Genomic DNA, 15,368 nt, shown 5'->3' with positions numbered 1-15,368 from the left:
GCACTGCTGTGCCGGCCCTTGTCACTGGGCCAGGGAGAGAGGTCTAAGTTGCTACAGGAAATGGACCTCATTTAGGCCAGAAAAGTAGTTTGGGGCATCAGAACCTTTGCCAGCAGTTCTCCGGCCCTACCCTTCACCAATCCCGGTGTTCATGCCCAGGGTGCCAAACACCGAGGGCAGGTGCCCTGGGTGAGAAGTGTCCTCTCCACCCATAAGGCACTGCTCCCAGGGATGAGGCAGAGTGTGTGAATTATATATACATGTATGGGTAAGTGCCTCCGTTTTGTGGAGAGTGCCTCTCCCTTAGCCCACTCTCGGGAGGCCATGCTGCATTGTCTTTATGTTTCTATCCTGGGTGCACTCTCAGGTGTATCTCACTCTCTGTGCTTCCAGCTCTCTGTTGAGACCAGCAGAAAGCACTTATTAATTGGCAACCTAGGGATCCCTGGGTGGCGCAGCGGTTTGGCACCTGCCTTTGGCCCAGGGCGCGATCCTGGAGACCCGGGATCGAATCCCACATCAGGCTCCCGGTGCATGGAGCCTGCTTCTCCCTCTGCCTATGTCTCTGCCTCTCTCTCTCTCTCTGTGACTATCATAAATAAATAAAAAATTAAAAAAAAAATAATTGGCAACCTCATCATCTATAAGATGGGGATAACAAATTGTATTTGCCTCCTAGAATTATAGAGAATAAAGAGTTAAGACCTATCTAGCTCTAGCCCCGAGCTGTGTGTGTGTGCATGCATGCGTGTGTGTGCGTGTATAGTCCCAGGAAGTGTACTAGTTTCCTGTTGCTGCTGTAACAAGTACAAATAAGTGGCTTAAAACAGCACAAATGTATCACCTTGGAGTTCTGGAGGTCAGGACTCTTAGATGGATTTTGCTGGGCTGAAATCAGTGTAGACAAGGCTGCACTCGGTGGACCCTCTATGAGAGAATCGGTTTCTTGCCTTTCCCAGCTTCTAGAAGCCACTCAGATTCTCTGGCTTGAGACCCCTTCTTCCACCTTCAAAGCTAGCAGTGTAGCGTCTTCAACTCTCTCTCTCTCTGACTTTGACCTTACTTCTGCTGTCATATCCCCTCTCCTCCTCTACATCTGTCTCCAAAGGACCCTTGTGATAACATGGGATCTGCCCAGATTATCCAAGATAATCTCTCCATCTCAGAATTGTTCAGAGTCCCAGCCACAGAGTCCTTTTTGAGTCCCTTGCCTCAACCTCACATAACAGATTCACAGATTCCAGAGATCAGGATGTGGACAGGTTGGGAGTGGGGGACATTATTTGGCCCCCACAATGAGCATTAACTGTTTTGATAAAACGAAACAGAAGCAAATTGGCTAGCTTGGGGATGGAAGAACCAGTAATGCAATTGATATAGTTACTAATGTTTGTTAGGCACTTGCTGGGCTAGCTCACTCCTGCCTCAGGGCCTTTGCATCCCATTCCCCTTTTCTGGAGCTTGTTTCCTTCCAGAGCTTTGGATGGCCAGCACCTTCTTACCCTTTAGGTCCCAGCTCAAATGACAACACTCAGGCCTTTCCTGGTCCCCCTGGCTTATACCAGGCCTTGGATCCATTTCCTCTCACACATCATAGCACCCTGTTTTCTCCTTTGCTATCATCAGCAACCCTTTGGTTTCTGTGTCTCCCTGATGCATTTTGTCTGCCCTCCGTGAACGTTAGCTCTGGATAGGCAGGGGCTCCGTCTGTCTTGTTCATGTGCATATCTATTCAGTGAGAAAGTGAAAGAAGGCACAATAGGTACAATAGTGTGCATTTAATGCTCATGCTCCCCTTTGTGGGAGGTCCCTGCGTCATCCCACCTCATAGATATGGCAGCCAAAGGCCCAGAGGGGCTGAGACCTTGCCTCTGGTCAGTAATGCCTGAGTGTACGCCCAGGTCTGCCAGAGCTCTCGCTTCTGTCTCTCTGCTTTGTGGCCTCGATGTCATCAGAAGCTTCTTGAGCCAGCTCTGTTGATAGCCACAGAACTCTGGCAGGTCGGTCATCTTTGCTGTGGGTCCTGAAAGCAGTTTTTCAGAACTACCCACTGGCCACCTTGACGCTGGCTTTCTTTTTATCCAGGTCTATCGTGTCAAGTCTGGACTCCCCTGCCAAGACTAGCTCCATGGAAAAGAAACTTCTCATCAAAAGCAAAGAGCTGCAAGACTCCCAGGACAAGTGTCACAAGGTATTTATTTCCGCAGCCGGCCTCCCTCCTTGCTCCAGGATCCTCCCGTCAATCTATGCCAAGGGATCCGCCTGGGGCCGCTGCTGGCGCTGAGCCACCTGATCCATACCGAGCGGGCGAGGCGCTCCCTCCCTCGCTGAAGTCTCGCCTCCAGCAGCTCAGAGGGAGATGAATTCGGGCCTTGACGTTGCCGTAAATCCTTTAAATCTTAACCAGAGGAGGCCCTGGATTTAAAACGGCCTGTTCCTCGGCATGACCCAGCCAGATGTCTGCTTCTTCCGGCAGGTGGCGTGGGTCCTCACCTGTGGCCGAGATGCATCCCATCTGCTTTGAGTGATGCGAAGTCTCTCTTCTTAGTCCTTTAAAACTCCTGCTTATGTAACTGCGGCCACTGTGTTGACTATGCTCAACGTCTCTTAACACTCACTGTTCCTGCCCAGGCACAGCTCTCTGGAAGCTCATAAAACCCACTACTTGCCTGGGACTCCTCTAAGAGTGCAGACGAATACATATCTCCTTGCCCTGTCCTGGATTGGTCCTCTAGATCTTTGCAAGGAGATGGGGGGGATCAAGATGGATTTGGGATAAAATTAAAGTGACGTGTGCCAAAACCAAACTAAACCCAAAAAAGCATACAGGTGAAAAATGATGATTGTGGCTTCCTTGCTCCCTGGGCTAGAGAAGTGACCAAGTGTGAACCAAGTCTTGGATGAGAGGAGTGACTTAGCATTGGTGACTGTCTTTACGAAGAACTGTGCACTCCCAGGCGAAGAAGCAATGGTATTTCCTTCCCAACCTTTGGTGAATTAGTGCCAGCCCAGACCACCAGGTGGTTTCGGAGGCTGCTTGAGATTTGATTGCTCCTAACGAACCTCCACGGGCCCTTTTAACCTGTCGATGTGTCTGTTTCAGATGGAGCAGGAAATGACCCGGTTACATCGGAGAGTATCAGAGGTGGAGGCTGTGCTTAGTCAGAAGGAGGTGGAGCTGAAGGCCTCTGAGACTCAGAGATCCCTCCTGGAGCAGGACCTTGCTACCTACATCACAGAATGCAGTGTGAGCCTTCCCCAAAGTCCCCTTCCCTTGGAGGCGGCACTTCCTGTTGTGTGTGTCTCATCCTGTTTCATGATGGCTTCATGAGGCACATCACAGCCAATGGCAGAGAGAGAGAGAGGGAGTGTTCAGAGGCAAGATATGTGATTGGCAGGGTAGCCTGAGCCAGGCGGGAGGTCCCAGAACAGTGAGACTGGGCTCCAGGAGTCCAGGTAGGCTAAGGAGCCTGGACACAGGCACAGACGTCGCTGCAACGAGCGGCCCAGGGTCTGAACGCCTCCCATCCCCACCTCTCTGGTCTATATCTTGTTCACTACCAGCAGTCTCGGCAGCCCAACTCCTGAATAAGCCCAGGAACATGTATTTTAAATCTGCCTGAGGTCTGTTTTCCATTATTTAGAACCAGTGTAGCAACAAGAAGACTCAGCCTGTTAAAAAAACAAAACAAAACAAAACAAAACCAAACAGACCCTCTGTCATTATTTACCATGTGATGTCCTTTTCTTTTCTTTTCTTTTTTAAAATTTTTCCTTTCCTTCACGAGAGTAGACTGTCTTCTCCATTGTCTCGTTAAATTTTTCATTCAGGTGTTTTTTAATGTGGCCGATTAAACAGTCTTCAGAAGTTGAATCACACATTTTTCAAGTTTTTTTTCACAAGGGAAAGGAAATCTATAGAACGTGGCTGATGAAGAATAACTGCTATGTTTCCATTCCAGATTTGGCTGCCTTTCAGTGGTGGGTGAAGTTATTCAGATATGTATTTCAGATCTGTATCTCAGTGCCACTGAAGCATTGAGGGAGCCTTATGGATGAAAGGTGGCCAGAAAACGTAAGCCAGGAGGTGGAATTAGACTTCTTGGAGTCTTAAATGGCAATTAGGCAAGAAGGAAGTCATTGCTACTTTGCAAGAGGGATCTAGACTGGAGAGTCCTCTAATTACCGATAATTTGAGGATACCGATATTCCGTACTGATATTCCAGAAAAGACCTTGTAGCCATCCCATTAATGAAAGGCTAAGGGATCTCATTGGTTTTCAGTCCTGAATGTACAAGTAAGTATCTGCTAGGACAGGTAGATGGTGGTAGGAGGCAGGGTGTGATATCAGTTTGCAGTTTCAGGCCGGACCCACAAGGACACAAGGTTGAGATGTTTCTCGAACCAGGGGTTTTTACAGGATGAGAAAACTGGAGCCAGCAACCAACTGGAAGTTGTCAACTTTGCTCCGTCACCTGAAACCGTCTTGGTGTCTGTGAAGCAGCTTGCAGCTCCCTTAATGAATCTTTTCAAACACAGCAGGAACCACAGGGCATCCCTATTAAAATTTTTGCTTTCCTCAGAGCTTAAAGCGAAGTTTGGAGCAAGCACGGATGGAGGTGTCCCAGGAGGATGACAAAGCACTGCAGCTTCTCCATGATATCAGAGAGCAGAGCCGGAAGCTCCAGGAAATCAAAGAGCAGGTATGACCGCTGCTTGGGAGCAGGGCTGCACTTCGAACCTCTGATTTCAGAGGTGTGTTTCAGGATGGGCAGAGAGAGAGAAAGGAGGTGGGGGAGGAGAGAGAAAGAGAGGGAGAGAGAGAGGGAGGTATGTAGGTCATTTGGAAACTGTAGATTCTCCACGATTTATATAAACGATGGAGTGCTTGTTCTTGCTCCTTTTGAAGTGTGTACCACATCATGGCTACTCTTTTCAATTAAAGCTGTAGGTTTAGAACAAAGGTGGCCAACCAGTGGCCTGTGGGGTGAATCTGACTCACCACCTGTTTTCCATGGCTTCGAGCTAAGAATGGCTTTCGTGTTTTTAACTGGTTGGGGGAAAAAAGTGAAGAATATTTCATGACATGTGAAAATCATGTAATTCAAATTTCAGCATCCATAAATAAAGTTTTATTGGAACACAGCCATGCCCATTCATTTCTGTAGTGTCCGTGGCTGCTTATGGTGCTACAGTGGCAGGGGTGGGTAGTTGTGACAAAGACCATATGGCCAACAAAGCAGAAATTACTTGCTATCTAGCTTTTTACAGAGAAAGTTTGCCAATCTCTGCTTTCGACCATCAAAAAAAATTTTAATATTTTGATAGCTTTTCTGATGCACTCTTAAGTTTTTGAGAGAAGCAGGATATTTCAAAGTTTAACTGCTATAAAGATAGAGAAGAAGAGTGTGAGCAGCAAAGGCTACGTCAGAATTAACCCAGGGATTCTAAGTGCAGAAAGCCATCACTTGAATGTTCAGAGAAGAGAATCAATATGTTTAAAAAGCCTACTCTCTCCCTCTTTTTTTTTCTCCTTTCTAAAAGGAGTTTCTTTCTAGATGGTTCATTTTTATTTTGCTTCATTGTTTCCTTTTTAGCATGGATTTTTCTGTCTTTTGAAGAAACTGTAAATAGAAACTTTAATGAAGAGATGGCTGTGAGCAATTGGGAGAGCTGAATTATCAGCTGCCAGGCAACTCTCATTCATTTCAGAAAATCTAATGGAAGCAGTGTTGGGAATGAACATTTTTGTCTCTGGGTAGCACAAACTTAGCCATCTGGGTGGTGCTAAGGCAAGAGACTCCTGCAAATCATTTGATCCATTAAGTATTCTTTAAAGAAAGAATGGATGGGGGTTTTTTGTTGGCTCAATCTGATTATCACCTTAATATTTTAAAGTGATTAGTTAATATCCTCTTGCTTGATAAAGATGTTATAAATAAACCTGCAAAGGTAATGTTGCAATCTGTTCTGAACACTGATACTAATCTTAGAGATTTTGAAGGTTACACACAGAGTTTGAAAAATCTGCTCTGACAGTTGACTCATTGCGCCTTTTATCAACATAGGTTTTCTTCCTAAAAGTTTCAAGAGATAGGATTTTTTTTTCTCCCATTAGTTCAATGTGTTTTGGAGATTTGCTTTTGGTGACATCCTGGGGAAATGAAAGCCGCATTTGGCCACCAGAGGGAGCAGCTGGTGGCCATGACTTCCATAGAAACTGAATTATCAGGACATTTTGAAAAGGTACATGCTGGTGGTTGAGTTCAAAGAAATGTCTCTGATGATTCATACCACAGTTGGCATACATGTGGAGTTTTAGATTTAATGACTGCTAAAAGTTACACTGGGGGGCAGAAAACTTCTCAGTTTCAGATTTTCTTTCTCATCATAAGATAGATTTGTTAAATTGGCTTTTAGTGAGTTTTGGGAGACCAGGATGTCTGCAATCCAGGAAAACAGCATTTCTTGATTTTCAGCAGACAACTCGTGTTTGGTTTACAGCTTGTTGATTCCTCCCAGATTTGGCATTTTTTCCCCACTTTTTCACTCAAAAGCTAATTTCTGTACAGCTATTCATCTTTTTATTTTCTCAACATTTTGCTTCTGCTTAGCCACCCCCTATAGAGTGTTTGCATTTAGTTTACAATAAAAACACCAAAGAGTCTCACATGAAAACTTGATTCCTGCACCCTTACAAGAGATTGCTAATGCCCGTCATCCCTTCCTCAGGAAAGGGAATGAAAGTTTGAGAAACACAGAAGGCATTGTTGTTTTGGGATTTCTATTTTTGTTGTTGTTGTTGTTGTTAAAGATTTTACTTATTTATTCATGAGAGACACAGAGAGAGGCAGAGACATAGGCAGAGGGAGAAGCAGGCTCCCTGTGGGAAGCCCGATGTGGGCCTCGATTCCAGGATCCGGGGATCGTGCCCTGAGCCAAAGGCAGATACTCAACCACTGAGCCACCCAGGTGTCCCTGGGATTTCTATTTGAATAGGAGTATGTCTGCTATTTTCTTCCCACAAAACTCCAAGGCTCTGTTCAGAAGGCTTACTTTAGGGGAGATGTTGAAAGTTGTCCACGATTCCCCATCTTGATCCCACTCAACACTGACTGACAGTCCATCCCATGCTGAGATATAGCCACTGTTTCTCATCTCTCCCTGGAAACAGACCTGATTATCTTCTCAGATTTTTCCCGAAGCAGGGATTTGGTTAGCTGTTGGACTTATAGGATTTCCTTGAAGGACGCAGTATAATAACAGCAGCTCAACAGATGAATGTGAATTCCTTTTGATGCTTGTAGCAAGCTGGGTACCCCAAGAACTCAAATTGCTGATAGAGATGTTGCCTGATTCCTTGCCTTCTTCCCCCTGGGCACCAACAGCTCAGGAAAAAGAAATGTTGAGGAGAAGGATCAATGCTCTGTCCTTGCTCTTGACAAAACACAAAAATTACTTACCCTTCTTGCTGACAGAAGTTCCAGACAGAAAAAGGAGCTTGAGGATAAAAGCTGCCCAAGATTTTCTCTCAGCTCTCTGCTTCCTCTAGAGCTTGGTATTTGTGCCTGTGAGCAGGGCCAGCAGTACTTTTAGGGACCCATAAAATGTTTACACATTTGTTTGTTGTTTTAATCAGAAGAAAAATACTGAGCTTTTAGGTCAAAGAAACTGTTTTTATAGATAATTCTAATGCTTTTGTCTTTATATGAATGCTGTTGTAAAATATAATTTACTTATTATTTTATTTTTTATTTTTATTTATTTTTATTTTTTTAAAGATTTTATTTATTCATGAGACACACACACACACACACACACACACAGAGGCAGAGATGCAGGCAGAGGGAGAAGCAGGGTCCATGCAAGGAGCCTGACGTGGGACTCGATTCTGGGGCTCCAGGATCAGGCCCTGGGCCCAAGGCAGCGCTAAACCTCCGAGCTACCCGGGAAGCCGTATTTTTATTTTTTAAAGGTTTTATTTATTCATGAGAGATACAGAGAGAGAGGCAGAGACATAGGCAGAGGGGAGAGCAGACTCCCTGTGGGGAGCCCGATGTGGGACTTGATCCCAGGACCCCAGGATCACGACCTGAGCCAAAGGCAGGTGCCCAACCACTGAGCCACCCAGGCGTCCCTAAAATATATATTTTTAAAAGATTATATTTATTTGAGAGAGAGAGAGAGAGAAAAGCAGACTCTCCCCTGAGTAGGGAACCTGATGAGGGGCTTGATCCCAGGGCTCTGGAATCATGACCTCAGCAAAGGCAGACGCTTAACCAACTGAGCCACTCAGGTGCCCTGTAAAATATAATTTTTACTATACATGTAAATATATATAATATATATATGTATTTTTAAATAGCAGAAGGGGCCCAGGGAGGCATAGTGCCCAGAGCCATGAAAGTCATAAAACAACTGTGGCCAATGGGGCTAGAAAAAAAGGGATGCAAGAAAAGGATATATCACTTCACATAATTCAGCTCAAGTTCCTCTCTGTCCGTTCAGATAATTGTGCGTAGGTTGTGAAGACCTTTCGTTATATAACCCAGCATCACCCACTTTGTGTGCACCACCCAGACAGCCTGGTACCCCATGACTTCTGGGATTGATCTTCAATAATAGTATGCTTACTGGTGGGAGGAAGTAAAATGAGACCGTGCTTCACTCTGGGCTCATTATTTTCCTTTCCCAATTATCCAGAGAGGTGTGCTTGTATGAAAACTAACCAGTTTTCTGGGGGGGGGGGGGGGGGCGCTGGCGGTGGGGTGGGGCGGTGGGGGTACAAAAAAAAAAGAAAAGTATCCAGTTTTCTTTAGAACATCACCTCTGCTTTAGTGTGCATCTGGGGGGATTGCCTGCCACAATGGGATGAAAGGTTTGCTTTATACCCTGTTGCTTAAAAAAAATCAATTATTGTTTTTACTGGTTAAAAACATGTCCTTGCTCAATGATACGTCTTCAGTGATTTCTTGAGAGAAGTTATCTTAGAGATGTTCACTGTGTATTGTGAATATCAAAGATGATCTTGATTCCATTCCTTATTCTTTTCATTTTATATCCTCCCCTGGCCCCCCTCTCACCCACCTCCAGTCACCTCGGATTGGATACATGCTCGTTCATAATCCCTATATGCTTTGATTTTTCAAACAGAATATTTTCATACTTTGCCCCAAAGTTTTCAAAATCATTGCCCATTTCTCCTGGTAAATCCAATTTTGAAAAACCAATTCAAATGTTCTGTTTTGATTTTAGAAATTCATTTTGGAAAAGGTCAGGCTGTTTGGATCACTTTAAAGGTTTGCTCAGAGGAACAAGATAATTCTTTCTCCAGAGTTTTGCTCCCAAGTTATTTTGACCAGAGCTAGTGTTTCTGACTCTTCCAAATTTCAGGGTGACTTGCATTTCAAGAGCAATGTTAAGTTCATCATTCAGTTTTGGCTCAGAGAAATTAATGGTGAGAAACCGACATGATGAGTTTCACCTTCCAAGATTCTTTCCACCGAGATTTCCAATTACCCCCTTGTGTCGTCTGAAAGGTTAATTTTAAAACTAGTACCATACCTAATTGTGTTAGGAGCACATGACTTCTAAAGGACAAATCTATATAAATGATTACCCTTGGAAGAAAGCTGCACGTAAGCAGTTTATCCTGGTTGTTCAAAGAGCATTACTTTCAGCTCTTTTGTGTTGCAGATACCTTAAGGTTCTGTGCTACTTGTACAGTATTATTTGCTCAAAGGATCTTACTAGATACAGGCACACATGTTCTAACTGGTGTTATTAATGATACATGATCTACATTAAAACAGTTGGAAGATTTTTATTTATTTATTTGAGAGAGAGGAGAGGGACAGAGGGGGGAGGGAAAGAGAGGGAGAGAGTCCCAAGCTGACTCCCTGCTGAGCATAGAGCCCAACATGGGGCTCGACCTCACAACTCTGAGGGGATGACCTGAGCTGAAACCAAGAATCAGACACTCAACCCACTGAGCCACCCAGGTGCTCCTACATTGAAATACCTCGAGGATTTAATATTCTTTTCTTCCTCTTCGCCCACCCCACAGCCCATTTTTATCCATCTTTTCTCTAGGACTGTTACCTGCTGATCTGTCTTCAGCATGCATCTTTCCTCTGTGGTCCATGGTCTTCTGTCTTCACTGCCTGTGTTTCTTTTAAGAGTTCTAAAGTTCGCCTTTCTTCCCTTGCATGCTCTTTAGGAGTACCAGGCTCAAGTGGAAGAAATGAGGTTGATGATGAATCAGTTGGAAGAGGACCTTGTTTCAGCAAGGAGACGGAGTGATCTCTATGAATCGGAGTTGAGAGAGTCTCGGCTCGCTGCTGAAGAATTCAAGCGGAAAGCAACAGAATGTCAGCATAAACTAATGAAGGTAGCCAGCCACCTGCCACCTGCCAGAAGGCTGTTTCGGGGATAGACTCCTGGGTGATCTTAGCAGGGAAAAGGGAATACTAGCTTAATGAGTATATGTTTGGGGTATCATGGAATACTCTGCAAGGTCCTGGTCTTTCTATCTTTTTTTTTTTTAATTTTTTTTATTTATTTATTTATGATAGTCATAGAGAGAGAAAGAGAGGCAGAGACACAGGCAGAGAGAAGCAGGCTCCATGCACCGGGAGCCCGACGTGGGAATCGATCCTGGGTCTCCAGGATCGTGCCCTAGGCCAAAGGCAGGCGCCAAACCGCTGCGCCACCCAGGGATCCCTATCTTTTTTTTTTAATAGAAGATAACTTATTTATCATCATCATTTGGCCATAGAGACCAAGAAATTATAGTAGGCAGTGTTGTCTCTGCAAGACTTTTAGGTTCTTGATATTTTCCAGTATGTTTTATCTCTTAAATTACAGGCTAAGGATCAAGGGAAGCCTGAAGTGGGAGAATATTCCAAACTGGAGAAGGTATTTTCCATTTTTGGTATTGCTATTTTATTGTATTTTTGGTAGATAATCTTGTTTATTTGAGAGAGAGAGTGCACGTGTGTGGGAGCTGGGGGAGGAGCAGAGGGAGAGGGACAAGCAAACCTGAGCTGAGTGCAGAGCCCGATGCGGGACTCAGTCTCACAACCCTGAGATCATGATCTAAGCCAAAATCAAGAGTTGGATACTCAACAGACTGAACTACCCAGGTGCCCTGATAATCTTTTAAATGTTACCCTTCACGAATAACATGCCAGCCAGCCGTTGGTTAAGAATACTCTTACAATGGATAGAGAACTCTCTTCCAGGTTTATTTTGATGGTTAATGTCTGGGCAACCACATTTAGCTTTAGCTGTGGTTCTGAAAGGGGTAAAAGACTCTGATTTTTTTTTTTTTTAATTATGTCTGAACACAGTAACATGTAAACTGAGACACTTAGGAAAACGTAGGTGAAAATTCCTGTAGTCTTAAGGCACTGGGCGACTTTGCTTCTCTTGGTATTTGTGTTTTGCTGGTTCTAGGGGATTAGCATGCAGCTTTTCATTAGGACATTCAGAGACTTCTCTGATAGGCCTCTGTTCCTCCTCTCCATTAGGAGGGGCTGGAAAACAGAACAAAAAGACCCCATAGGAACCTTCAGAAAATAGCACTGCACTAAATGTAGTAATACATTAATGCCAATTTACCTTTTGCTTTATTTCCTGGGACTTTAATTATAGATCAATGCTGAGCAACAGCTCAAAATCCAGGAGCTCCAGGAGAAGCTGGAAAAGGTAAGCCTGAGGTGATTTTGTGGGAACTTTTCCCTCATTTCCAGATACTTTTCTTTGCCTTGTCCTGGAGCCTGAGAAATGACAGAGACAGACTTAGTTAGCCAGCACTGAGGAGAATGAAGGGGGGAGTGAGCTATTACCTGAAAATATCAGAGCTCTGAATATAGTTTTTCCTTTGGAGACATGTCAGCCGTGTTTATTTTTAAAAACCCAAGCTGTGTGAGACTCTCAAGTAAAAGTTCTAATTATACTACAACAGGACCCAAGAGGCCAAGAGGCTAGCTTCTCTCTCTTCAGGGGGCCAGGCTCCCCGTTTTGCACATTTGTATGAGAATCAGGTGTTATGCACGATCCAGACTGCTTTCAATGAGAAACTATGGGCCCGTGGGAAGTCTGGGGGAGCCGGGGCATCATTTCTTGGTGGGGATAGGGAGGAGTCTCTGTTTTTTTTTTTTTTTTTTTAAAGATTTGTTTGTTTGTTTGTTTGTTTGTTTATTTATTTATTTATTTATTTATTTATTTATTTATTTATTTATGATAGACCTAGAGAGAGAGAGAGAGAGAGGCAGAGACACAGGAGGAGGGAGAAGCAGGCTCCATGCCGGGAGCCTGATGTGGGACTCGATCCCGGGACTCCAGGATCGGGCCAAAGGCAGGCGCTTAACCACTGAGCCACCCAGGGATCCCTGGGGTCTCTGGTTTATAGCGTCCTATGCAGGGGGTGCTAATGACCCTCCCTTTAGCTGAACGCTGGAAATGCTAATGAAAGGTCCAGAATTGATGTGGTTTTGAGACATGCCTGTCACAACAAGAGTGTCAATGTGTGTCCTGGCCTGGTTTAGTAGAGCCTCTTCTTACTTACTCTTTTGTTGTTGTTTTTAAGTTGTGGTGAAAAATACATAACGTTGAATTTACCCTTTTACCCTTTTATTTTTTTAAAAAAAATTTATTTATTTACTTGAAAAAGAAAAAGCATTTGTGTGGATAAGTTGGGGGAGGGGCAGAGGGAGAGAATCTTCAAGCTGACTTCTGCTGAGCCTGGAGCCTGATTCTGCCGGGCTTGATCTCATGACCTGAGCCGAAACCAAGAGTTGGATGCTTAACTGGCTAAGCCACCCAGGCGCCTCTACCATCTTAACCATTTTAAGTATGGAGTTTGGTAGTGTTAAATATATTCACATCGCAGTGGATCTCTAGAACTTTTTTATCTTGCAAAACCAGAACTCTTTATCTGCTAATTCTCCTTCCTTCCTACCCCTAGCCGTTGGTAAAACTAACCTTTTTACATTCTGTCTCTGTGATTTGGACTCCTTTCGAGACTTCATATGAGTAGCATCGTATAGTAATTGTTCTTTCATGACTGGCTTACTTTGCTTAGCATAATGTCCTTGAGGTTCTTTCATGTAGTAGCATGGGATAGCGGTTCCTTCTTTTTAAAGGCTACATGATATTCCATTGTGTAGATAGACCACATTTTGTTTATCCATTCATCCATCCCCTTCTCACCTATCCTGGAGATTGCTAATGAAAGCCTCTCCTGTCCTGTTTTAGCTACCCATTTGTATGAGGATTCATGTTTCTATCTAGAACTCTTTTCTCCACCAGGAGTGTGACACAAACCATAAATGTCACAGCTACTGGGGTAATTTTAAATTTTCTAGTAGCCACATTAAACAAGCAAAAAGAAACAGGTGAAGTTGTTTGAATGATACGTTTACTTAATCTGATAGAGCCAAAATGACACAGTTTACTTCATCTGATAGAGCCAAAATTGCATTGTCTATCAATATTAAAACATTTACATGGTTTCAGTTTTTAGATGAATCAAACATAAGCTACATTAGAAATTAATTTTCCGGTCACACCAGCCACACTGGGGATGTTCAAGGGCTGCCCATGTCCCGTGGCTCCTGTGTTGGACAGTGCTAGTCTCGAAGCTTTCTTGAAGTTTTTACTCTTTAAAATTATAATTCAAAGGAAAGAAGTGTGAGCTTTTTGGTTTCTTACACTTAGATCTTTGCTATATGATGCTGTAAGAGCTGCAGTGTAGTTGAGACCCAAATGAAAATTAACTTCAAAAGGTTTAGCTGTGTGTGTGTGTGTGTGTGTGTGTGTGTGTGTGTGTGTGTTTAAAGCACAGATTGTGAATTACCAGTGAACTCTATGGTTGCTGTAGCCTTTGATAGGTTGAAGAAAAGCTTACAGTTTTTATCCTATTTTGAAATAAAAGTAGTACAGATTGCCTGTAGGAAAATTAGCAAATGAGATAATTAAATAAGAAGAAACAGTGCTCTGAGGGTAAATACATTCACACCTGGTGGATAAGTCCTGCTAGACCATTTGGTTTGCATTTACTAGGTTGCGTTGAACCTAAGATACTAATGATCAGCAGATACACCTTTATCTGTGCACCTCAAGAAGGAAAAATTGCCATCCATTTTAACTGTGAGATGCATTCCAAATTCAGTGACATTGAAATATATGTAAGTGTGTCTTAGCGTGGAGGAAATACGGAATAAAGTGAATGTTTATGGGTTTTGAAAATGGATCTGCTACAGTATACTTAGTATTGCCTGCCTTTTATGGAGGAGACTGTCACCATCTTTTTCTGTGAATAACTTTGGCCATCTGTGTCCTGCTCCTTCTCCCCTGGTAGGCTGTAAAAGCCAGTACGGAGGCCACTGAACTGCTGCAGAATATCCGCCAGGCAAAGGAGAGAGCCGAGCGTGAGCTGGAGAAGCTGCAGAACCGGGAGGACTCCTCTGAAGGCATAAAAAAGAAGCTGGTGGAGGCTGAGGTGAGCAGGGGTCCTCAGGCTGTGGTGGACGGAGCCTAGGTCCCAGCGTGGCCACCCATGAGCAGCCGACCAGCTTGAGGCCATGCCAGCAAGAAGGCCCCAGAGAACCACTTTGCCTTCTGCAAACCCCTTTGAAACCTGGGAGGCCTGGCAACGTTTTCCCCAAAGGGGAAGAAAAGACCGGTCACAGTGGTGGCCAGTAGAAAGGTGTCCTGAGGAAAGCCTTGCTTTTCTGTTTGTTTTCCTCTGGCCTCACTAACCTGGGAGGCTTTATGTTCTAATAGGTGAATCATAACGCTGTCCCTCAATTTCTCTTTTTCCTCCCTCCGCACCCTTGTTTTTCCTTGCCTCCTCCCTGCAGAGTGAATAACGTTACCTTCAAGGCGTCAGCTATTACCCGTGTGTCGATGGCCCCCTGGGCCTATATTTTGGCCCCCTCCTCTCCCTCGAATTCTTTGTTGTTGTTGTTGTTGCTGAAACATTTGATACAATTATACAGGAAACACATGAGTGTCTTCTCGTTGTGACAAACTTGAACAGTACTGAAGAACGCAGAATAAAAAATAATACTTCCCCTTATTCCCCTCTGCCTCCCCCACCGCCTTGGTGATTGTCCCAGAGAGCAACATATCGTAGTTGATTTAACCATCACACCCTACCTCCCCCTATTGCTGGGCCCTCTGCCTTCCCCTGCCACAGTGCTGTGGCTGGTGCATCAAATCTAGAACAAACTCGGTATCTTTCCCCATGAGCGGGGCTCCCTTCTTACTCTCCTCATGCCAATCCAGGCCACCGTCATCCATCTGGTCACCCCAGGCTTGAAACCTTGACATCATCTGCTTCTCCTCGTTTCCTGCCATT

General features: G+C 44.3%; 1 protein-coding gene across 12 annotated transcripts in view; it reads left to right on the top strand.

Moving 5' to 3' along the window:
• CIT (citron rho-interacting serine/threonine kinase) overlaps nucleotides 1–15,368 on the top strand; it is a 165,105-nt gene that overhangs the window by 79,316 nt on the left and 70,421 nt on the right. For all 12 annotated transcript variants that reach the window (XM_025474152.3, XM_025474159.3, XM_025474161.3 and 9 more), the window contains 7 exons: nucleotides 2,086–2,191; nucleotides 3,104–3,247; nucleotides 4,585–4,704; nucleotides 10,221–10,391; nucleotides 10,868–10,918; nucleotides 11,657–11,710; nucleotides 14,367–14,507. In XM_025474152.3, coding sequence (XP_025329937.3) covers nucleotides 2,086–2,191; nucleotides 3,104–3,247; nucleotides 4,585–4,704; nucleotides 10,221–10,391; nucleotides 10,868–10,918; nucleotides 11,657–11,710; nucleotides 14,367–14,507 — 787 coding nt within the window. The remainder of the gene's footprint in view (nucleotides 1–2,085; nucleotides 2,192–3,103; nucleotides 3,248–4,584; nucleotides 4,705–10,220; nucleotides 10,392–10,867; nucleotides 10,919–11,656; nucleotides 11,711–14,366; nucleotides 14,508–15,368) is intronic.

The sequence above is a fragment of the Canis lupus genome, chromosome 26, assembly GCF_003254725.2.
Source record: "Canis lupus dingo isolate Sandy chromosome 26, ASM325472v2, whole genome shotgun sequence".
Taxonomy (NCBI): Eukaryota; Metazoa; Chordata; class Mammalia; order Carnivora; family Canidae; genus Canis; species Canis lupus.
This window is presented reverse-complemented; position numbering and strand designations above follow the sequence as displayed.